Here is a 17,430-nt window from a genome sequence, read left to right as displayed (position 1 = left end):
CGGTACAAATGATATTATATAATCCAGTTTCAGGAACTTACAGATCAGATTCTTTTGTTTCTTTTAGCATCTTTCCTGTGTTTTTTCTTTCCTGTAATCTGCCGATGTCGATCGTCCGTCTTGCTCCTCCAGATTATCCAAAAGGTTTCTATTAAGAAAAGCAAATGAATTAATTTTCATTCGTCCAATAATAGATTATTACAATCCGACACAAACATTCATAAGTTTGATTATTATCATGTATCAAACCAAGTAATAAGTAATTGTGGTATATCAACTACATGTATATGCATTACTGCGAGGGTGTGAGAAGTTTTCTATTAACATGACAGACATGATTATGCAGCAAATATGCACTACATAATAGTATGCTATGTCAATTCTACTGCTAGTACTAGATACCTGACAATGAAATTAGATGCTAGATTTACCCAATGGTGAACAAGAAACGAATTAATTGTATTTTGTATTACTGACGTCTCTAATCTTATAAAACCCAACATATATCTTGATTATGATGACGAGCAATAATAAAACTTTGGGTAAGTTTTTTTACCTTAAATAAGTAACTTTGAATGGATTTTCAAGGTACTCCGGGAACTTTTCCACAATAGCTTCTTCTCACAATAGCCTAAAACAAAAAGAGACACACATTTGGATCATGAACATATGTCGATTGGTAATATTTTCCACCGGAATATCATGAACTACTGGTTTCATCTATATTTGTTGCCTTGCTGGATACATGTATAACAATTTCTTTTAATGGATTTTCAAGGTACTCCGGGAACTTTTCCACAATAGCTTCTTCTCACAATAGCCTAAAACAAAAAGAGACACACATTTGGATCATGAACATATGTCGATTGGTAATATTTTCCACCGGAATATCATGAACTACTGGTTTCATCTATATTTGTTGCCTTGTTGGATACATGTATAACAATTTCTCAAAATATATTTTTATTCCATCAATAACCTGGAAAGGTGAACAAGCCAAGTGTCTTATATAAACGCCGCTCCAGTTATATTTTAATGGAATGTTCAGCTGGTATCAACAATAATGTTGTTTTTTAACAGATTTCACACCAAAATGCAATGTCCACATTAATAACCGTGGGAGAAATCGAAATGCGAGCGCACCGTTACTGTAAGATGAAGGTTCCTACCGAAAACGTTTAATTCGATGCAAACTGACTGCTATGATAAGAAGAGAATAATTAATTTTATCTGAAACCTACCTGCCAATTTCTCTGTCTTGGGTTTCCGTTGAGATCACTTGAGTTCCCGGATCCTTGTTTCCAAAGCTTCGATTGTCAAGTTTGTTGCCATGTGTCAAGAAAACTATAGCAAGTATACAGACTGCCATTTCTACTACCTTACTCTCATAGACTTACTTGAAAACAACAACGAAGTTTTTTCCAATCTCGCGCGTGTACGTTTGAACAAAGATGGCGGCATTTCAAACAAAGACTTATGGGTAGTCAATTAGGGTTTTTTTTCATTTCTATTGTTAACACGCCAATAGTCTGCTTACCCTTCACAAGCTTGGAAAAACACTGATAACTGCAATATGTGTTTATGTAAATTGTTTGTTTTTACAATGTCCGTCACATCTCGCGAGGCCTCATTCATTCCAAATCAAGCGCTTCCGGTTTCGGGACAACAATTTTAGTAAGTGGTCTGACTACCAGGTGGGCAGCACATGCTACCTCGACCGTGACGGACCCAGGGACTGGGCAGCTGTCAACCATGGCAGAATTATATATATAAAAAAAATTACCTGTCTGCGAAAGACAGTAAAATGACTAGTCTATCACAAATGTACACTAAAAACATATAACCATAAACACTTTAACAGTACAGTATAAAAATGGGCTATTGCTTTTCCTCCCTGCATGGGCCCAAGCTGGATACTGTATATAGAAATTATTTTACAAGTGTAACAGTAAATTAATATAGCCCCCAATGGAACAACACAAAGCTAAGTTTGCCATTTCATCTAAGCTGAAACCAACAGACTTGTCAGTATCCGGGTACAGAAACCTAGCTGAAACCTACATTACCCAGTATCCAATAGGTTTCCGCAACAACGGAAACTAAGTCATTTTGTTATGAATCTTTCAGCGACCTGAAACTAAATGGAAACTCATTATGACAGTTTCAGTTGTAGAAATCTGACGGAAACCTAGATTTGTTAGTTTCAGTTTTGTAAACTACGCGGAAACTCACATTGTCTGTTTCCGGATGCTGAAACCTAGCGGAAACGTACATTACCCAGTATCCATTAGGTTTCCGCAAAAATGGAAACGAGGTTATTTTTGCTGTGCTACGTGCGAGGAGGAAACCAGAGTCACAGCACTGTGGAACTTGCTCTCCAAATTCACCTCTAAACCTCCAATGTTTATTGCACTTGCTGTTGAATATCTGATCATCTAGTGGTTGTGAATACAGAATACTCTGCATCTCAGGGGGTACACATAAACGTCTTTGGTATAGGTGTCTTAATAAGGTAAACTGGGTTGAGAGTAAAATACTGCTCTCCACATACTATCACAAAATATTTACATATCCATGAAGCATCTGCCACGTATCCCTGGCAATCTCCAATGTTATAGATGATGGGTCTTATGCTGCGTCCGCCTCAGTGGGAGGGAGCTTCTTTCCATCTCTTTATATGACCCAGTAGTTTAGGCCTTGTGTATCACTGGCTCATCGAAGTTTCTTGTTCGTTTCTCTTTCTTAGTGCTTTGGAATCCTTACCGCAAATCCCTGTAAATCTTCATCTGGGGAATGTGATTTTAAGGGTAAGGTTTCGTTGTCTGAAGTATAAGAGTCTTTGCATTGCAATGTTGAGTGTGCAAGATGATCTGGATACTTGAGTGAGGTTATGAATTCATTTAAATCTTTCAATATCATGGATTTCGGTTCTGTCTGATCTTGAAAAAAGGGGAGCTTCCGGACCCGTTTCTCTGCTGCAAATTCTTCTTTGTCTGGCATCGGGGGCGTGGAATCACGTGGAAATAACTTATCGGCAAAGACATACCAAGTTGTGTTCCGATGGGTCCATAGATGAAGCCAGTTCCTCAAAGGCGTCTTGTGTATGATGAAGGGCTAGTGACATCTCTAACCGCACAATCCGTACAATCCATGTTATCTGTGCGTCTCGAGCTGTAATTATAAGCTGACTGCGCTCTATGATGACCAATCATTCTCTGATATCTGAACTGTTTACGCTTCTCCTGCAGCTTGTTCGGCTGGCTGTAATGTGATGCTCTATAACTGGGTCAGTAGACACTCAGCGGCCTGTGCTGTCTGTGTTGTCCCTGTGATCCCTGTGATACGTGCAACCCATGTGGTTCTGGACTCGTTCATAATCTAAGTTTGAGTGCATAGGGATAAAGTTGTGGACATCACTGAGCCTCTGCCGGTGTAACTATACAAGGTCGTGAAGTTCGTGCTGCAGAGTCAAAGTTGTGTGGATCGTTTGCAGTGGCTAAGTCACAGACCATGACTTGCATGCAAGGGTATTTCTCTGATGATGTGATTGCTGCCGCTGCTGCTGCATGTCACGGTATTTTGTCTTCTTTGCAATAACCTCTAATCTATCCAATAGATTTGTTCATAAGATCTCCGACAGGACAGGACACGGAGGAAGCCCATCTCCCACGAATCCAGCTGAATACCAACTGGCATATCAGTATTATCTGACAACCACACCAGGGAAATACGGGGACACAGTTTCTTGGCAAATAACTTGTCTTAGCCTCCCTAATAATACCAACAACCGTCTTTTGTGAAAATGTGAAACCCTTGACGGATGGTGAAATTCTAAATCTTCTCAAAAGCGCGAACAAGACGACATGTGACTTGGACCCAATACCAACAACACTCCTTTGTGAAAACACGGACATCCTACCGCCTGTCGTTACAGGGCTTGTCAACACCTGTATTATCACGGGCTTTGTCCCCACTTGCCATGAAGAATGCTCTAGTCAAGCCTCTGCTCGATAAGAAGTCAGGACCCGACAGGGACAGTCTTAAAAACTACCGACCAGTTTCGAATCTATCATTTGTTTCTAAACTTATTGAAGAAGCAGTACTGCAGCGTCTAAACGATCACATCACAAGTCACAGTCTACAAGAACAATTCCAGTCAGCTTACAGATGTCACCATAGCACTCAAACTGCACTCTTGCGAGTTGTTGATGATTTACGCCGTGGAGTAGATAGAATTATTGGGCACTTGAGTGCCGCCTCCGACACCATCTACCACCACAAACCGCGTAATTGACTCCAGCATGAAATGGGCATATGTAAAACAGCACTTCACTGGTTCCAGTCCTACCTTCAGAATCGATTTCAAACTGTGTCCAATGATGACAACGATGCTGAAATATGGCGTACCTCAAGGATCTGTCCTTGGACCCCAGTTATTCACTCCCTACATGAAACCATTGGGATCTATCATGGAAAATCATAATCTTTTCCGCCACTTTTATGCAGATGCTTCCCAAGTGTACACACTTTTCAAGCCAACGCATTCTGACGACAAAGTAGCCATGAATACAACCACTGATTGTTGCTAGAGCGTGAAAACCTGGATGAACATAAATATGCTCAAGCTCAAAGAGGAAAACAACAGAATCAATTCATATTTGCCCAAAGAACAGACGCGATAAGACTAATCTTACTAGCATCGCAGTAAGAAGCAACGAGATCACCCTCAGTCCTGCAGTCAAAGGCCTCGGTGCCACTCTTGACAATAAACTGTCAACGGAGAAGCATGTAAATCAACTAGCCAAGACGCGTTACATGCATATGTGTAACATTAGCAAGATCCGCAAGCTGATCTCAAAAGATGCTAAATGAAGCTGGTGAGGTCATTGATATTATCCCGTCTGGAGTACTGCAATGTTCTACTAACGGGATCTCCCAAGGGATCAATCACCAAACTACAGCGTGTACAAAACACAGCAGCAAGAATTGTTACCACGTGTCCCAAAACGAGAACACATGACACCAATACTCCGATGCCTGCACTGGCTACCTATACAAGAGAGGATTATATACAAAACCTTGTGTATAACAGTCCAATGCATCCAGGGTACAGCGCCAGTCTATCTGCAGGAGCTTTCCAAGCCATACTTTCCATCTAGATCTCTGTGATCCGAGACAAAGAACTTGCTGCAAGTTCCAAAAACATCAACAAAGGCGAAAGGTCTTTCGCCCACACAGCACCAGTCCAATGGAACCAACTGCCAGATAATCGGAAATCATGTGACCATTTCTCAAGTTTTAAAACTCTACTCAAGACCCATTTTTTCCGGGTGGCATATCTCTAAAACTCTTTCCTGCTTACTTCAAAGCGCTTTGAGCATGTCATGCAACGTGGATATTGCGCTATAGAAATTGACTTTATTATCATGATAATAACCAACACATACTTTTTTAAGTCTGTCAGCGAAAGTTGTTGGCAGAGGTCACAACTAGACAATTTACCACAATTTGAACAATTTGAAGGCTGAAGTGGAGGCCGAGATAAATTTGATAAACATGTGTGTCTGTCTTCAAGTGAGACAACTTCTTTGGATAGCTCTTGGGAAGACCACATGCAACAACACAAAACCATTGTCTATAAATATTTATTCAAGTTAAACCTGTTGATAAAAAACATGTTTTAGGAATAGGGCAATCGAAATTTAAAAGAGCGTATTTGTTCGAATTTCACAGAATCATCAATGTTTTGAGAGTTTCTGTTTAAGCATAGTGCAGTATATATTGATGCAGTTTTTAACTTGCAATATTAATTACATCCAGTGAATGCACAGTGCCAGTGTCAGTGTCACTATTTATATGGAGAAGTGCTACATTACCTGATCTTGGATGTTTTCCGTGTCCTTCGATTTTGCTGCAATTATAACGAAATCCTCAAACTATTGACATGCGAAAAACATTTCAAATTCAAACTCGCATATTTTAGCAATTTATACAAATTGAATAGCATGCCCCGACTGGCATGACGCTATTGAGAAGGGTTGCTCCTCAAACTTATATGTGGAGTTGTTTTCTCTTATTGTTGAACTAATTAGACGTACGACATAGCTGAGACAATGTACCATAGTCTTTGGTGAAATAATGATCTTGGTGTTTTCAGAGCAGGACACGTTGATGAACAACATTATGGCCTAGAACCGATTAATGTACAAAATAATGCATTACTTTATTTTTAGAAAGAGGTATCCTAGTTTTAGAGAGAGCTATGGGCTGGGCCCTATCATCGACCATATGTACATTACGTGTTCGTCTTTTTCTTTTCTTCCTGTTTTTGACATATCTACATCTAAACGAGAATTTTGCTGGAAGAGCAAGTTTCACTCTCAATGCATGTATAAATGAATAACTGTCATCAGCGGTTTGAGAAAAATATCATGAAATGAACTTTCTTCGGTAATACCGACATCCCTATAACTTATAAAACACAAGAAGAAAAACAAAAAATTTTCACTACGAAGCCAAGCCCCCAAAAAAAGACACAACAAAAAAACAAAGAAAAAGAAAAGAAAAACAAACCCCACAAAAGAACATTGCTTACCCTTATCTTGCTGCTGGGTGATGTCATTTTCCAGTTTCTTTATCTGTAATATTCAGGACACATTTGAAATACAAAGTCGGTAGCCTAAAATAACTTTTTCATGCAGAATACAGTATTCGACAGACAACATTTTGGTACTGGTTAAATGTTGGATGGCTAAATATTAAATACATCTAGTCAGTGCCCCAGATGTAAACATCTATTACACAGAGTGAGTTCAAATTTTGTCTCACATTGTCTACCATATCGTGACGAAACAAAAGCATACATGAATAAGAAATATTTGAAACTGTATTTAATCCTGCCTGAAAAGAACAAAATAATAACTATATTATCACATATGATTTAACACTTTAACTGTTTCCACTCTCTCACCTGGAAATGTTAGCCGTAAGTCCATTGCAACATGAAACGTCTACTCACCTGTGAATCCCTTTCTGCAAAAACACACACAATTTCATGTGAAACGTAACATCACATATTTATATAATAAACAAACAAATAAATAATCTATTTGTAAAGCGCATTTCTCGACGCATGTGGATTAAATAAAATGATGAAATGTGTAGTTCACCTTCTCTGAATAACTGAACTATAACATGTACACATACAGATCTCTGCTGATTAACAAGCATTCAGTGATCCAGAATAATACGGAAGATCGCAGACTCGCCCTGATTATGTGTCCATAATCAGAAGGATACAGAAGGATAAAATACCATGTACTACAGTAACCACCTCCATCCCCTATCGTCTTATCTCCACTGTAAGCTGACACAGCATGATATAACTGTACACTTTGGACCATTTGTATGCCAATCCCGGTAGAGTGAAATCCATCATATTCGATCTTTTATACCACTCAGAAGAAAAAAGGTAGAGGACCTGCCCTAGAACCGACTCACTCAGTCACACAGTCAGAGGACTTGCCCTAGAACCGACTCACTCAGTCACACAGTCAGAGGACCTGCCCTAGAACCAACTCACTCAGTCACACAGTGAGAGGACCTGCCCTAGAACCGACTCACTCAGTCACACAGTCAGAGGACCTGACCTAGAACCAACTCACTCAGTCACACAGTCAGAGGACCTGCCCTGGAACCAACTCACTCAGTCACACAGTCAGAGGACCTGCCCTAGAACCAACTCACACAGTCACACAGTCAGAGGACTTGCCCTAGAACCAACTCACACAGTCACACAGTCAGAGGACTTGCCCTTGAACCACCTCACTCAGTCACACAGTCAGAGGACCTGACCTAGAACAAACTCCCTCAGTCACACAGTCAGAGGGCAACTCACTCAGTCCCACAGCCAGTGGATCAGCCCTAGAACCAACACACTCAGTCATGCAGTGAGAGGACCTGCCCTAGAACCAACTCACTCAGTCACACAGTCAGAGGGCAACTCACTCAGTCACACAATCAGAGAAGTAACGTGCTGTTTCCACTTTATGAATACGAACCATTCAGTTGGCGTTGATGGTTCTGTATTTTGTTTCCTAAAGTGCTGAGCTGTAAACAGAAATGGCATATTTTTAATCAAAGGGTTATTTCCATTAATCTATGTGTTCATATAAACACCGCCGTTGCCTATGCATCCAATGGTTATGGAGCCCTTACATGCAGTGATTGTAATCACCAAAGGATACTTTCCAAGACGTAATGTAAAATCGTTTTCCAATTATTGGAGCAGATTTTAAGTAACGACAATGCAGTTAATGACTGCCTAAATGCGTGAGGTAAATTGGCTGTTCCGCGTTTGTAACACCATACTCATGGTGAGATACAGAGCAGTTTTCATGTTTCCATTGTAGGTCGAACAAAAAGAATGTTGTTTATTTTGTGGTCTGATATTCATACAAATATGACATACTTTCCAAGTTCATGCGAAATCTCTACTAACAGAAAACGTCATTTGTGCAATTCCAACTTTGCATGAACATGAGTTTTCGAATCAATGTTAAGTTGTGATGATGACCGGTGTTTTGTAGAAAAGAGAAATTATCCTGCCCAATGGCGACATCTGTCACAAACACAAGCAAATGTAAGTCAGTTGGTCAGCTGAAAATACATGGGGACATATCGTGCAAGTCAAAACAATGCCTGAGAGCAGCTATCCTACTCCGAAACATGACAGACATGGATGTACAAATCATCGGTCTTTGTAGACATGATCCTCCCTCGACGTCTGTCATCCGAGGTTCCCAATGACAATGTGTAACAATATAAGCCACAACAATAATTACACCTCCGAAACTAAGAAAATATTTAACTTTCATACCATTCTCCACACTGCTAAACCATGCTATTGGAATTACCAAGTGGCTGATTAGGCTGTGAGCACAATCAAAACTGCATAGTCTTCGTAATTATGGCCATCCAAACATTATTGGCACTAACATGTCACTAGCTAAGAACTCTGTCACAACTATCATTAACAGTTAATTAGCGCATTAGCAATTAAAGTGTAGAATACTTACCTTCTCTTCTAAAGCTGCCTCCGTGTCTGTAAACAATAACAATTTGTGGTGAATTAAACAATGAGTATACAAATATCTTACCTGAGTATATCAATCCCAGTATATCAAATCGAGCTTGGGGATGGCGGGATCGAGCCCACCTGTGACTGGGTGCAACAACTTTGTGTGCAGACTCTTTCAGTGTTGTCACAATCCCTTGTGCACAGTACACAACCCCACGGATCCGTTAGTAAATAGCCAGATGATGGCCACATGAATACGTGCAAACACCTAGTTGTGGGTACAGGAAACGTAAGTAATACTTGAACAAAGTACTGTGACTATGTGTCCCAGCTGTGGATACGAACCCCGTTAGAGTGGGAAAGCCGCAATTAATTGGTGGCTGTAAGAGTTGCATGATCCCCAGGGAGCTGAGTTTAAAAATGCGATTTGCCGTTAAGACATCGAGGCAAAATACAGAGCGTTTTCAGCATGCATGTAGATGGAATGGAATATGGAGCTATCTAAATACCCATATAATAATAAGCTGGGGTTGCAAGGATCAACTTCTTGTATGGAAAATAATTTTGGAAGAGGTTAACTCACCGTAAACCTCTCCATGTGCTGGATTGACTACAAGAAAGCATACGACTTGTATTGACCTCCCTGAGCGACTACTTGATTTGCTAAAGTCTTTTATGAGGTCGACTCAACTTGCGATGTACTCTCAAGGGCAGGTGCAGACCTATTCTGCTTTTGTTTGTTTTTAAATCCTTTGAGTTTTCTGCTCAGTAGAGAGGAAGGTTATCACCCCGGACCGTCTCAGCCCAGATCTCCAGCACCACTTACACATCGAGCTCCTTGCCAAAGGAGATACCAGTTTGAAAGAACAGGTTCTCCTTGTCGTGTTTTTTTCTAATGATATTGGTATGACATTTGGAATCGACAAATGAATACTCTTCATCAGTAACGAGGCAAGGTAACTAATGATGGATCGGTCAGGTTACAGTGGGGGGAGGAATTATTGAGCATCTTGTGGAAGATCAGGCCTACACCTATCTTGGAATGCAAGTTCGAGACAAGCTTCAGAATGCCCAGATTCAAGTTCAGAGCTAAATGCTCGAAACAAGGTCAAAGCCACCAATACTTTTGCTGTGTCAGACCTTTCCTATTCCTTTGGAGTAGTTGATTGGAAAAAAGAAGACATCCAGAGTTTTGACCGCCTCACCAGAAGGATCATGTCTGATAACAGAACCCACCACCCTCGGTCCTCTCTTAATCGTTTATATATGCCAAGCACATTCTGGAGGTCGGGGTTTGATTAATATGGAGACTTTTCATGATGGAATTTGATTGTGTACTTTTGCACATATTTATTTATCGGATGATCCTCTGGTGATGCATGCCAAGACTCATGATGAAAGCAAGGAATCTCACAGCTATTTTAAGCGTGCCAATGTTTTTGGACAGAATCTGAATTTGAGATTGATTTTGTCGATGGCGATGTACTACTGGACGGTACAGCAATTGGAGTAAACCAGGTAAAGTTATTCACCAAGTCTGCCAAGAGTCGGTCATTTGTGGAGAAGCTTTCTGAGAAACCACTGCACCTTGTACATATGCAGTGTGTGGAACAGAATAGCAATCCCACCGACTCCTTTGCCTGGATTACGTCAGCTGGTCTTAAATGTGAAACTGATCGCTGTCCAAGACTGGTGACTTCCAACTCGCAATCGCCTAAGTGTGCTTCTTAAAGAAAATACAGAGATTGTCCAATACCCTGTCAGTGGATGCCCTTCCTTTGCACAAACAGCATATCTTAAACGACATGATGGCATGGCTTGATGCTTTTACTACCGTCTCCGCCATGCCTGTGGCCTTGACTCTGAGGTCTATCCATGGTGCGACCTTAAACATGTCCAGGACGTCATGGAAAATGATGCTTTCAAACGTCTATGAAACAGGCCTATATACAGCCTGAGAGGAATTGCAGCCAACAAACTTGATCTTGTGCTTTTTGATAAAACCAATGAATTTATTTAAGATTGGTAAGATTTAGGAAAAGCATGCTAAATATTCAGACCTCGCCTTTGAAATGTGTCGCTTGCAGACCAAGTACACTATCGTCAGGCTCCCAAATGTTCTCGGTGCCCTTGATTTGGTACCTCCTGATCTCTTGGCGCAGATCAGGAGAGTGCCCGGGTTCTCCTCCGGGAGCACAGCCCTTCTGACACTCTGGGTAATGCAGAAGGCTGCAGTGTGGGGAAGCCTTCATATTCTCTTGAAAGTTCTTGCTGGGTCTCTAGATTATATATCTGATATACCTGAGTGAGTGAGTGAGTGAGTTAAGATTTAAAGTCACATCGGCAATATTTCAGCCATATCGTGACTAAAACTAGTTCTAACTTTGTAATACAGACATATTATATATAAAACCCTGTCAACGAAGGACAGTAAAACAACTAGAATATCACAATAAGATTTAAAACTAGTGTGGAAGGTTAAAACTAATAGCCCTATTAGGACAATACAAGATAAAAACAGGCTATAGATCGCCAACAACTGAAGGTCGATCACCATACTAGGGACCATGGGGACTTACAGTACCTTGGCTACCTGCATGGACCCTAGTTGGATTTACACCATCCCTTCAGCTGCTGGCGATTGTAAGAAATGTTAGCTACAATTAAAATGACAAAAATGCTACGTTTAAAAATCCTGGTAAGTTTAAATTGACTTTCGAAGTTTTGGGACTTACGTACCCTCTCAGGGGGACAATATTTTTACGATACTTCAAGCCCCCTTGAGAGTACAGCCACTAACAATCTAAGTTACTAATCAAACTACCAATCATTAAAACACAGCTATATACCGAACATATTAATCAAAATTCATTAATGAAATCAATTTCTTTAAAAAAAACAAGAATTAAATGAAGATGAACAGAATTAAAAAGATCCATAACAGTTTTAACATTGAAATATTTATCCCTTATGATGGAGAATTCAACACAGTCAAGCAGGAGATGCTTGACTGTGACTCTCTCATCACAAGGGATACAAAACGGAGGATCTTCACCATTTAACAAATATTTGTGAGTGTACCTTGTATGGCCAATACGACATCGTCGCATGATGACCTCTTCAAATCTGGACTGACAACCCAAGTAAGTGTAACCGATATAAGGTTTTATTTCATGTAATTTATTTATACCTACTTGGGTGTCCCACTTCTTTTGCATCAGATCACGGATATAAGATCTTATAGCAGCTTTGTAATCAGAGAATGGGATCAGAAGTGGTGTCACAGATTTGTTGAGTGCTGCCTTAGCAGCAATATCAGCCATTGTGTTCCCAGAAATGCCAACGTGGCTAGGTAAGATATACCTCATATCTATATATGGCACTTGATTAAAATACAAGGTTTGTTACATTTGGTTTTCCCTGCTAAATGCCACTCGTTGGTTATGGGAATCTCCAGAAGTGAAACTGACGCCGTCACAACAGAGGAGGTCTGTATTTAGCTGTATATATAATGTGTATACCTGGGTTGATGATGGTTTCATTGTGAATTCCTGTGGCGTACACCGTATTTGCTTCAGTGTCTTCTCCGCCCACCCCTGTCACGGTGACAGTTTGGTGTCTGGATTCACATCTCCCTTCTTGTCTGCCGAACAAATAACTGTATAGACCTCCCATATTTCTGCAACATATGTATCAAGATAATTATTTCAAACAATCAAATGTATGGAAGCAGCACATAGGAACAAGCTCTATAATGTGTAATGCACTCACGAACATCAAAAGGTCGTGGGAATTCCACAGGACACACAAGTCTTCTGTGACTGGATGAACACCTTTACATGTTACTCACAGGCCTGCAGCTGGAGGCACACGTGTTGCCATTTGCTCGCCATCATGGACGTCGTTTTGTATCTCATGACGACAATGTAATGGCACACAGGGCTGGTGTTATTACTGAGCACCTCAAGCAGGAGAACTTAACCATTTTACCATGGCCAGCACTCAGACCAGTCTTGTCGCCCATCGAACATTTCTGGGATATCCTTGGACAGTGCATAAAATCTCGATCACAGTCCCAAGTTGACATTAAGAATTATGGTCCTGTATGCAATACATTCTTTAGAGGTTTCCCTAGCTCATGCTAGTTCCCGCTTCTTAGTCCTTGACGCGACCTGGTGATATAGTATGACGTGTTGCATGACGTCACGTTATGACGCATGTAGTCAGCCTTCTCGCAGCCCTGCATGTTGGGCCATTCCAGTCTACAGCATAACCACAGCGCGGAGAGGCTGGTTTTTCTGTAAACCGTGGCATGACGTACTCGCAATTTAAGTTGAAATTATCGTGTTTCCCACAACATTCAGAGGCTAGAGAATAATCAACCGTTCTTCAATTTTCAATATCAGGTGTGTGGCCTTCAGGTGTGTGACCTTCAGGTGTGAAAGATCATCCAAAAAAGTGAGTAAGGTCAATGTGCACAAAGTGCACGTGCGATACGTGACATCAAATGTCATGCAAAGTGTTTTGCTGTATGTTGGTTTACTTGTTCGTTATGCTGGCAGTGACGAGGTCTGGGTGGAATGGGAGGGGAGGTCCCCAATGACGTCCCGCGAGTTTCAGGTCAAATTCAACTTAAAATGGAATTTAGTAAATTAATCATACTGAAATCTATTTATCAGTGATTCGTTAAGGCGAAAAAACAAAATGTACTGGAATGCTTTTATCTAGGACAGACGTACAGGCAAGGTGACTTACCAGGTATCTTCTCCGAGATCAGAACGCCACACAAACACAGGTCTAATGTGCAGCGGCAAAGAAGGCCTCAGTAAAACACTGCACAAAGTTGACCTTGCCACACAACAGCAACACACTGCTGTATACTGAACGAAGTTAGACGGTGGTACACGGAGTTAGACGGGTGTTGAACGAAGTTAGACGGGTGTGGGACGGAGTTGGTATAGACAAACAGTGGTGTGCAGAGCTAATCCCCCAACACAATGCAACACCATTACAGCCTTCAGACTCATTCGGTAAAACCCGTCCCTTTCCGTGTTCTATAAGAAGGTTGAGACAGTCACCTAACCGGGAGTGCACAGAGACGACAACGACACCGCCAGGCTGGAGTTAGTGGACCCTGACACTACACAGTAGCACGATGCGCATTGAAGTAAATGGCTGTATACATCACGACAGGACAGGGCAGAGTAGAGTAGCAAGTGCAGGTAATCCCCCTTCTTTCTGCTATACTGACACCCGGTGTCACTCGCTATGGGGGATGATTCCGTATATTGATTTACAAGTAAACAACATTGTTTTACTGGCGGTTAGATTCCATAATGTATCTTGAATGTATTCTTACATGGAAACGGCGGGATATAGAAAATACAGTACAGTATATGTATACTGTACACTCCCAGTGAGGTATATATACATACAGTACAGTATATGTATACTGTACGCTCCCAGTGAGGTCTATATACATACAGTACAGTATATAACACTATATATGTAGTGTTATTTTAGTTTATATATTTATTTATTGAACAGGAAGCCAGATATGTAAATTAAGTATATACAAGTGCGAGGGAAGTGGGAGATGTAATTACGTATGTACAAACAGTTCAGTGAGATGGAAGAACAAAATACAATGATAGGGTGTGTTTTTACAATATGGGCAAGGGGTGTGTTTACATAGCAGAGTGATTAAAGTAGATTGAGTTTGAGAGTCTATGATTTCTGGTTGATGTACCAGGCGCTGAGGAGGTTAACCCCTTGATCTCTGCTGGTCTCAGGGGAGGTTAACCCCTTGATCTCTGCTGGTCTCAGGGGAAGTAAACCCCTTGATCTCTGCTGGTCTCAGGGGAGGTTAACCCCTTGATGTCTGCTGGTCTCAGGGGAGGTTAACCCCTTGATCTCTGCTGGTCTCAGGGGAGGTTAACCCCTTGATGTCTGCTGGTCTCAGGGGAGGTTAACCCCTTGATCTCTGCTGGTCTCAGGGGAGGTTAACCCCTTGATCTCTGCTGGTCTCAGGGGAGGTTAACCCCTTGATCTCTGCTGGTCTCAGGGGAGGTTAACCCCTTGATCTCTGCTGGTCTCAGGGGAGGTTAACCCCTTGATGCCTGCTGGTCTCAGGGGAGGTTATCCCCTTGATCTCTGCTGGTCGCAGGGGAGGTTAACCCCTTGATCTCTGCTGGTCTCAGGGGAGGTTAACCCCTTGATCTCTGCTGGTCTCAGGGGAGGTTAACCCCTTGATCTCTGCTGGTCTCAGGGGAGGTTAACCCCTTGATGTCTGCTGGTCTCAGGGGAGGTTAACCCTTGATCTCTGCTGGTCTCAGGGGAGGTTAACCCCTTGATGTCTGCTGGTCTCAGGGGAGGTTAACCCCTTGATGTCTGCTGGTCTCAGGGGAGCTTAACCCCCTGATCTCTGCTGGTCTCAGGGGAGGTTAACCCCTGATCTCTGCTGGTCTCAGGCACTAATCTTCTTATGTTGATTGACTCGAAGTTTTCTTTTGCGCCAATTGCTCATGTTGGAAGCAACGATGTCAGTGTGTTGCCAGTTGATAGAGTGATTTGGATTTTTCACAATGTGTTCTGAGACGACAGATTTGAGATCAGATTCTCAGATGGGACTGGATTGTCTGGTCATATGGCTGAGTAATACTTAGGGGCAGTTTCAACAACAAACTTTACATTTGTTTATATACTACCCAACTACTACAATTCAGGCTGTAACCAGGAGAAATATCTGATGAAGGCAGGGTCGATTGCAAGATTCCGACCGTACAAAGAGCATGTGTTTATGAATCATTGCAAGATTCCGACCTTACAAAGAGCATGTGTTTGTGAATCATTGCAAGATTCCGACCGTACAAAGAGCATGTGTTTGTGAATCATTGCAAGATTCCGACCGTATAAAGAGCATGTGTTTGTGAATCATTTCAAGATTCCGACCTTACAAAGAGCATGTGTTTATGAATCATTGCAAGATTCCGACCTTACAAAGAGCATGTGTTTATGAATCATTGCAAGATTCCGACCTTACAAAGAGCATGTGTTTATGAATCATTGCCAGATTACGACCGTATAAAGAGCATGTGTTTGTGAATCATTGCAAGATTACAACCGTATAAAGAGCATGTGTTTGTGAATCATTGCAAGATTCCGACCTTACAAACAGCATGTGTTTGTGAATCATTGCAAGATTACGACCGTATAAAGAGCATGTGTTTATGAATCATTGCAAGATTACGACCGTATAAAGAGCATGTGTTTGTGAATCATTGCAAGATTACGACCGTACAAAGAGCATGTGTTTGTGAATCATTGCAAGATTACGACCGTATAAAGAGCATGTGTTTGTGAATCATTTCAAGATTCCGACCTTACAAACAGCATGTGTTTATGAATCATTGCAAGATTCCGACCTTACAAAGAGCATGTGTTTATGAATCATTGCAAGATTCCGACCTTACAAAGAGCATGTGTTTATGAATCATTGCAAGATTACAACCGTATAAAGAGCATGTGTTTGTGAATCATTGCAAGATTACAACCGTATAAAGAGCATGTGTTTGTGAATCATTGCAAGATTCCGACCTTACAAACAGCATGTGTTTGTGAATCATTGCAAGATTACGACCGTATAAAGAGCATGTGTTTATGAATCATTGCAAGATTACGACCGTATAAAGAGCATGTGTTTATGAATCATTGCAAGATTCCGACCTTACAAAGAGCATGTGTTTGTGAATCATTGCAAGATTACGACCGTATAAAGAGCATGTGTTTGTGAATCATTGCAAGATTACGACCGTACAAAGAGCATGTGTTTATGAATCATTGCAAGATTCCGACCTTACAAAGAGCATGTGTTTGTGAATCATTGCAAGATTCCGACCGTATAAAGAGCATGTGTTTGTGAATCATTGCAAGATTCCGACTGTATAAAGAGCATGTGTTTATGAATCATTGCAAGATTCCGACCTTACAAAGAGCATGTGTTTGTGAATCATTGCAAGATTACGACCGTATAAAGAGCATGTGTTTGTGAATCATTGCAAGATTCCGACCGTATAAAGAGCATGTGTTTGTGAATCATTGCAAGATTACGACCGTATAAAGAGCATGTGTTTAAAAATCATTGCAAGATTCCGACCTTACAAAGAGCATGTGTTTGTGAATCATTGCAAGATTACGACCGTATAAAGGGCATGTGTTTGTGAATCATTGCAAGATTCCGACCGTATAAAGAGCATGTGTTTGTGAATCATTGCAAGATTCCGACCGTATAAAGAGCATGTGTTTGTGAATCATTGCAAGATTCCGACCTTACAGAGAGCATGTGTTTGTGA

At 41.1% G+C, this 17,430-nt stretch overlaps 1 protein-coding gene across 1 annotated transcript in view; it reads right to left on the bottom strand.

Moving 5' to 3' along the window:
• Positions 1-14,243, bottom strand: part of LOC124278065 (interaptin-like) — a 280,656-nt gene extending 266,413 nt beyond the window's left edge. Inside the window, exons 1-7 of the mRNA XM_046713822.1 lie at positions 13,835-14,243; positions 12,601-12,758; positions 9,078-9,103; positions 8,061-8,109; positions 7,019-7,032; positions 6,596-6,638; positions 5,877-5,911 (exon numbers count right to left, since the gene is read on the bottom strand). Of these exons, the coding sequence (XP_046569778.1) occupies positions 5,877-5,911; positions 6,596-6,638; positions 7,019-7,032; positions 8,061-8,109; positions 9,078-9,103; positions 12,601-12,754 (321 nt within the window). The 5' untranslated portion in view covers positions 12,755-12,758; positions 13,835-14,243. The remainder of the gene's footprint in view (positions 1-5,876; positions 5,912-6,595; positions 6,639-7,018; positions 7,033-8,060; positions 8,110-9,077; positions 9,104-12,600; positions 12,759-13,834) is intronic.
• Between the last annotated feature and the right edge of the window lie 3,187 nt (positions 14,244-17,430).

The sequence above is a fragment of the Haliotis rubra genome, unplaced genomic scaffold (genome assembly GCF_003918875.1).
Source record: "Haliotis rubra isolate DU_JTF1 unplaced genomic scaffold, ASM391887v1 Scf230, whole genome shotgun sequence".
Classification (NCBI taxonomy): domain Eukaryota; kingdom Metazoa; phylum Mollusca; class Gastropoda; order Lepetellida; family Haliotidae; genus Haliotis; species Haliotis rubra.
Note: the sequence above shows the minus strand (reverse complement) of the source record. Positions and strands in the feature narration are given on the sequence as shown.